The sequence below is a fragment of the Zingiber officinale genome, chromosome 5A (assembly GCF_018446385.1).
Source record: "Zingiber officinale cultivar Zhangliang chromosome 5A, Zo_v1.1, whole genome shotgun sequence".
NCBI lineage: Eukaryota > Viridiplantae > Streptophyta > Magnoliopsida > Zingiberales > Zingiberaceae > Zingiber > Zingiber officinale.
The window spans coordinates 129,705,719-129,713,922 of record NC_055994.1 but is presented as its reverse complement, the minus strand read 5'-3'; the positions used below and the strand labels follow the sequence as shown (position 1 = coordinate 129,713,922).

Sequence of the window (8,204 nt, the reverse complement as noted above, 5' to 3'; positions counted from 1 at the left end):
CCCTTCTCCCCCTTTGATCACATAAAAAATGGGGTTTCTTAAAATATCTAAGGGTACATTTTCAAAATAAATAAGAGAATTTAAACTCTGAATTTATCAAGTTAAAATGTCTTGAAAAAAATTGTTAACAAAAAAAATGATAGTGAAAGTCTTAAGTCAATTCTTGAAATCTTGAAATATTTTCTAAGAAATAGAACATGTATTTTTACAGAAGAAAAGATATTTTCAAGATTTAAACAAATTGTATAGAGATAAGCCTTTTAAAGCAATTGAATAAACTCAAACGAAATTTTTTGTAGTAGTAAAAAAAATTACGAAAAGAATAACGCTAACATACTCTTGAGAACAAAAAAATTTTAAGTTATTGCCAATTCTTTTCATTGCGATATTTAAATTTTCATTTTAGTCTATTATAATTTCTAAAATTTAAAGCAAAGAATTTTGAATATACAGAAAATTTTAAACTCTATATTTGTTCCTCTAACATGCAATTTTTTAGTTTGTCGAAATCCATTAATCGCCAAACTGTTGCTTGAGTTTCTTTTAACTCACTATTCTTTGTTAAGAGCTTTTTAGGTTTTAATTTGCAAAGAATTTTCAAAAATATGATTTCTAATTTGCAAAAATCTTTCGAAAATATAATTTATGATTCGAAAAGATCTTTTGATAATATAACTTTTACTTTATAAAAATCTTTCGACAATATAATTTCTAATTCGAAAAAAAAATCGACAATATAACTTTTCCTTCGCAAAAATCTTTCCACAATGTTTTGATTGAATTAGTCAATTGATAAGGAGGTGGAGACCATACCTGACTTACCTTGTCGGCTGTTGATTCTCCTCCTATTGAGTTGTTTTCTTCCGAAGACTCTCCCCCTTTATCGATGCTCATCTAGGATGAGCTTTCTGTGTCCTCGGGATAGAATTCAGTTGTTAAGTCTATTCCGGGAATTTCCTCGATCTCAGGCTCTTCTGACGGTGACTTGGGGTCCATCGTGGAGTTGGATTCGATTTCAACTGGTTCTTCATAGAGTTTCAAGAAATTTTCCCAAAGTTCTTTTACACTTTTGTATTTTTCGATTCTATCGAGATCCTTGGCAGGTAGTATGCCCAAAAGACTGGACTCAGCCTTACCATTTGCCATAACATCATTACGTTGCTCGTCGGTCCATTCATGCTCCTCAAGTTCTTCTCCTTCTTTGCTTTTGGGCACTTGAAAATCATATTTCATTGCCAGTAACATATTAAAATCGGTTTTAAAATAAACTTGCATTCGTCACTTCTAAAAAGTGAACTCCCCCTCGAACGGTGGTGGGTAGATGTTAGCTCCGGTCATCTCGTTGCTTCAGTCGGCGGTTAGTCCTCCTGAGGCGACCTCGCTATGATACCACTTATTGGGGACTGTTGGGCCAGCTAGAAGGGGGGTTGAATAGCCCTAAAAAAATAAAAAGCAAACCCTTCTCGGACTTCTTAAAGAAACACTTGTATAAATTATAAAAGTAATAAATTAAAAAGAAGAGGCATAGGAGTTTACTTGGTTATAACCGAGGAGGTTGTTAATCCAAGGAAAATGAAACGCAATAGATATCTCCTTTCGGACGGAAAAGCCTCTTACAACATTCAAGCACAGAGAAAATAAGAAGCTAAACTAACAATGAAAGCATATAAGTGTTGTGATCAGAATTGCTTGTCTTATTGAGTATCTTGGACCAAGGCTATATTTATAGCCTTGGTCGGGGCGCCTAAAAGGGTTCCAGGCGTCTGGGAGGGAATAAAACTTTATCCCTCCTTACTAGATCATGTTTGACCGTGATTTGGATAATATCCAGGTTTGGGCGCCCGGAAGGGTTGCGGGCGCCCCGGACTGGTCGGGGAGCCTCGAACTGGTCCGAGCGCCCAGAATGGTTCCAGGCGCCCGGACTAAGAAAGTCAATAGAGTTGACTTTTTCAGTCCGGGCCCTCTGCTCCGGTTCAGTTCACCTCAACCTGGGTCTTCCGCTCCGGCTCCGCTTGCTTGGGTGATCTCGGCCATCCGGAATAGGGCTCACCCAAACCCAAGTTCCGGCCTTCTCCTCGAGCAGCCTTCCTTCCCGGTTTCTCGTCCCTCTGAATCGTCGCGTGCTTCCTTCTCGTCCGGCAGCATACTCATTTGTAGCTCTTCATCCTTCGGACGCACCGAGCCCGTCGGCTCTCTCCTGTGCTGACCTTCTTGCTAGCTGCGTCTCTTGCTCCCCGAGCAATCTTCCGCTCCGGCTTCTCATCCTTCGAAAACTTCACACACTTCTTTCTCGTCCGCCGATATACTCTTCTGCGGGCACCGAGCCCGTCGACTCTCTCCCTGTGCCGTCTGTCTCTCTAGCCGCGTCTTCCGCTCGACTTCCTGTGCTCCTAAGCTCCTGCACACTTAGACACAAGGGTTAAAACACCACAGGACCTAACTTAACTTGTTTGATCACATCAAAACAACCTGAGATTCCGACAGGTTATAGTTGACGAAATAGAGGTGGTTAACCCCTATTAGTAGTCTACCAGTACCCTAGTGTCTCTAGAGTTCTTATGAGAGTTGTGGTGAGGTTTCTCCACCCACAAGGAGTTACGTGAGCCAGCTGGAGGTCTTCCGGAGAGTAATCCACCGACGGATAGGGATCGTCCACCTTACGGACAACCGTGGAGTAGGAGCCTTATCTCCGAACCACGTAAATCAGTGTATCGGTTTGTTTGCATTTTTTCTTTGTTTTAGTTTTCGTATTTCTGTTGCGCATTAATCTTTTGTAGAGAAGAGATCGATTTGGGGGTGCCGTCTATCCAACCCACCTTCTAGTCAGCCACCGATCCACAGTAAATGCATACAGGTTCACAGGCATTAGGTGAATGGTGGGATAAATCTCAGGTCGTCAATTCCTGAGAATTGATCCCTAGTCATTACTCACAGATATCACACGTTCACCGTCTATACTACACCCTCGGGGCAAGATATAAGCCTTATATATGTGATACACAGTTACTAAATTGATAGAGGAAAATATCAGAGTTCAAATACTAATTGGGATAAATATTCTAAAGATTGATCTTTAAATAGGAATAAGTTATACACTAAATATCTATAAGCCATAGACGAACCAAGGGAAATACCTTCAAGATTAGCCGAACAACCACCTTGAAATTTGACTTTGAAAAGGCCTTTCACAATTCAATTCTATGTGGCAAAAGGGTTGATGACATAGAAATAGAAGAGGACTAAAAAAAGGAACCCACTCGACGCACCCATGCCTTTTTATTTTATTAACTGATTTGCTGCAAAGAAACTTCAAGTAGGTTGTTAGAAGCTAAGTTCCATGTTGCATATTCTTCCATGCCCGGGATTTTCAAATAGCAGGATGACCAATCATCTAGGGAGTTGCTGTTTCTCTAGAAAATTTTGATCTCTTTGTGGATGTCCCAGGTGTAAGTAGAAATTCCATAGTAAATTGGCAAGGTACATGATGAGGATGGATACCCTAAATCACGCATAGCTATTGATACAATTTGCCATAAGAGGGATAGGCCTATTTCTGAACATGGAAGTCAACTACTCCTAACATTTTAAACTAATGTAATTTGCTTTGAGATAAAATCACGAAAGGTGCGTTCATTTATATTTGATCAAATATTTAAATCATAGTGATAAAAAGATCAATATATTCATCCTTAGTGTCCTTATCAATTCATCCCAGAACAGAAAAGATAAATCATGAATGACTATTAGCATTTAGAATAACATAAGGAAAATATTTATTTCGATTTTATTGAAATTTGAATTTTAGATTTCATGATGATAATATTTTATGTCCTAATCAGTTGATCATCCCGAGAGAGGACTGATCAAATATTTAAATCATGCAGCTGCTGGATGTTGTCGAGTCCATGTACGTTTGGCTCCTTTCACAAATTTAACTCCTTTCGCAGGACCACCTTATGCTTCACACATAAAACGTTCTGCTCGACATTTACAACTCAGAGAACTGATAAATTTATCCGGCAACTCGGTAACAAATTGCGAATTCATAGTTGACGGATACTTTGCTAGCCCATGCTCCCTCATTTATTATAGAACTGATAAAAATCTTTTATTATTATTATTACAATCAAATATATAATTTATATTAAAATTATTTCAAAATGTTAGGAAATGACGCAATATCTACACCTTGATATTAAATATCAGACACGGACCACACTCCTAACTAATTATTGCAGCCTTGGCCTTTATCTCTTGCAGGGAGCTAGTAAATTCTAAAAAAAAAATGATTGAAATACAAAAAGGAGCTCTTGTTTCTACCTCCGTGAGCCGCCGTTCACGTGGCCTGCACGTGCCATCTCCATCTATTTATTTCTCTAAGCTACCTGTTCCTCTTCCACCATCTCTCTTTCACTTCATCACCGTCTCTTTCTCTGAGCAGGCGACAGGGTCATTAATGGCGGACGAGGGCACCGCGAATTGCATCGATATTCTTATCGCCGTCCTGCTCCCTCCTCTCGGTGTCTTCCTCAAGTTCGGATGCCAGGTTTACTCCACTCCCCGTTCACTCTGTTTCTCCTTGCAAAAAAGGATTTAACCAGAAGCTCAAATCACAATACGTATGACTTTTTTTTGTTTTTCTTTTTGTCGTATATTTAGGTGGAGTTCTGGATCTGTCTCCTGTTGACGCTCTTCGGCTACATCCCAGGAATCGTCTACGCTGTGTATGCTATCACCAAATAAACTATCAAACCGTCTTCGGTGCTTCAGTATATAAAATTGGTCGTTTAGATGTCTTCTCGAGTTCATTGCTGTTCCTTTTCTTGCAAAGCTAATTTGGTCGTTGATTGCGTGGTGGGCGTGTAAGTATGCGCTGTGGTGGAATCGAAAGACTTGCAGTCAGTAAATAAGTTATTTAAGTGTGGATTTGCATGTGCAGCAGTATCTCTGTCTCCTCTCTTCCCTGTTTGATTAACAAAGCTGTCGTGTTGTTTAATAAAGAATGGTTAATATGAAGGATTAAAAGAGGTTCCCATGCTTTACAGATCAATTTTCCATCTGCAGTAGCTAATTATTCGATGAAGATAAAGATCACAGAGGATAAAGGCACTAGCAAGCTGTAGCACTGACAGACGGGCCCGATCGTGGCCCACCGGTAAGGTGGACGGGGAATTTCAAAGGCAATCGAATTGGATTGAAAGTTAGGCAGTCAATCGAGTCTATTAAAAAAGTAAAAAAAAAAAATTAAAATTAAAATTTTTAACTTCGGTTGTAAATTAAGTGCATCAGTCCAAGTTTTAAAAATTAAGAATATAAATCTTTAAGAATTAATTTTAGTGAAATTTAAAATTAAATTATATTAATAACATTTTTCATAATATAAATAATTTTAAAATTTATTAATATTTTTTTTTCATTATTTTATATATAATAAAGATATATTATGATTCTCTTTATTCTCATATTTTAAGATTATTAATCCCACAAATGAAGATACTTCTATAAATATCTTAGACGGGTAATATCATAAATTGTAACGCCCCGGTCCGGGAGGGTTCCATCCGGACTGAATCGGGAATGCCATCAGAATTACTCATCAGGTTGACGACTAGCTCCACAGACTACCGGAGGTCCTTTCAGCATGCTTTGTTCTCACTCACATGCACCCTGGGAAACTTCTCAGGAGGTCACCCATCCTTAGATTTCTCCAAGCCAAGCACACTTAACTTTGGAGTTCTTAAATTTGGGCTTCCGAAAAGGAAGGTGCACCTTGATGATATGGATAGTACCATCTAACCTTTCAAGTCATAGTTAACCAAAATCTCAGAACCGGGGTATTACAATCACCCCCACTTAAAGACACAACGTCCTCATTGTGTAACCACGAATCACACCATAGACAAATCCCAGAATCTCCCTCGCTAGGTGGTGCCCTGGGTGCTCTACCATAGGTGTACTCACGGTCGCAAGGTCGGTCTGATACCATCTGTAACGGCCCGGCCCGGGAGGGTCCCTCCCGGATCGAACCGGGAACATCATCAGAATTGCCCATCAGGTTGACGACTAGCTCCACAGACCACCGGAGGTCCTTTCAGCATGCTTTGTCTTCACTCGCACGTACCCTGAAAAATTTTCCAAGAGGTCACCATCCTCAAATTTCTTCAAGTCAAGCACGTTTAACTTTGGAGTTCTTAAATTTGAGCTTCCGAAAAGGAAGGTGCACCTTGATGATATGGATAATAGATCTATCCTTTTAAGTCATACTTAACCAGAATCTCAAAACCGGGGTATTACACAAATGAAGATATTTTTATAAATATTTTAGACCGGCGACACTAGAAAGTATGTATTTCTGAGTCTTTTGGCTAATATCAAATGTATTATCTATTTTTATCAATTTAATATTAATATAAAAAATTAAATTAAATTTATATAAGAGAAAGTCTGTTATAATATCTTGTTGGAGTTCTAAAGTATCGTCCTTATGGTACACTACTCTACGGGTCTAGGACTATTTGTTCTTATGTTACACTACTCTAAGGTTCTAGCCAAGGTCTTGTTATTGGGGTTCTAAAGTGTCACGTTTATGTTGCACTAATTCATGCCCCGGCCAAGACCTTGCTGTGGGAATTCTAAAGGATCGCTCTTGTGTTGTACTACTCTATGGGCTTGACCTCCTTACCAAATCCAATTTATGAGTTTGAGACATGTATACCCGACCGCTAGTATATATAGTAAATAAGATTATTAGTTATCTTTAAGTTAAAAATATTATTAATATTTGCTAACTATATTATGAGCATTAATTAGGAGTTCCTTTGCTATTTCCGATAATATCTTTAAATTTTAATTTAAGGTAAATTTTATATTTAGTGAAGTTCATGTGGACTATCTTATAAGTGTAATATACAAGTCAATTTTAACAGGGAAGAATATATATTTTAGATGATTTAGTCAGTGAGTTAGAATTAAAGGATTTTCTGTTTAACTTTGCCATAATTCCTTCCGTGTAGTCAGAACGTTAGTGGGAAACTGTCACTGCCATCAAAATGGCTCAAATTGGTCTGGAAGAAGAAGAAGCCATAAAAAATTTCAATTAAGATCGATCGAGTGGTGCTGGCCTGGCCCTCCCTTGCCATCCGCAACTATGAACACTTACAGACATCCGGCCACAAGTTACAGCATGAATCAGGATTCGATCTATCGTCACGAGGCGGCCGCGACGTGTTCTCCGGCCCTCCTCGTTTTGTCGAGCATCGACCACATCACCCGGACGTCCTCGTACGCGCACGCCATCACCTCCCCTTGCAGCTCCAGCGGTCCACTCCGGCCATCCCCTGAAACTAAACATTCCATTCACCACGTACTCTCATCATCAGCCTGCAGCCTAAGAAAGGAAGGGAAAAAAACAAACAAACAAACAAACAGTATCCTAATTACCTGCTTGGGATTTCTTGTCCCGGGGCGAGCTGATGATCGTGTAGGCTTTCCTGAAGGGAGAGGTGATGATGCGAACCCAAGAGCCGCCCATGGCGCGTATCTCTGCTAGCTGATCGTCCGCGTTCAGATCATATATAGATCAAGAAGGAAGCTAGCTAGCGGAGGCAAGATCCGGATGATGCAGCTGCTGTTCCCAGAATAATGCAATGCAATGGTTTTGACTCCATTAACAGATTCGTGGGAGGGGTGTACGTTGGTCACGTGCAGGATTGTTACCTTGTCCCTCTCGAGGCATTGTGGGAACATGGACAAGTTCAGGATCGTTGTCTTCTGGTTAGAAGAAATTAGTGCAAGCACTCCATCGATCACATGCCGCATGTTTTCTTGGCACCAAAAGATTCCCGGCAACCCGTACAACATGGAGAAATCTTTAGTGATTTCCCTGTGCAAGAAAATTAGGCTAGTTATCGACCAGATTTGTAACTATACTTTATATATATATATATATATATATATATATATATATATATATATATATCACAATGAAGGTCTCAGTGTGTGGAAGTACATGCACGTTCTGTACTTTATTACATTGCATAAGCCATTAGATCCGTGGACTGTGGACATGAAATCGTACTGGTCATCCATTAAAGCTTTAGTTCTGAACTAATATTTAAACTGAATTAAGGCGGAGAATTGCTCTAAAATTTTGATGTAAATCTAAACATTTACCGATCAGTCCTTCTGTACATTTGTTTTTTTTT

At 39.3% G+C, this 8,204-nt stretch overlaps 1 protein-coding gene across 1 annotated transcript; it reads left to right on the top strand.

Annotated features, from left to right (window-relative positions):
* The first annotated feature begins 4,399 nt into the window (after positions 1–4,399).
* On the top strand, positions 4,400–5,042 carry LOC121983239 (hydrophobic protein LTI6B-like). The gene is made up of 2 exons (XM_042536191.1): positions 4,400–4,546; positions 4,660–5,042. The coding sequence occupies exons 1-2, from the start codon at positions 4,457–4,459 to the stop codon at positions 4,741–4,743; spliced, it is 174 nt and encodes a 57-aa protein (XP_042392125.1). The 5' UTR covers positions 4,400–4,456; the 3' UTR covers positions 4,744–5,042.
* Positions 5,043–8,204: the final 3,162 nt, after the last annotated feature.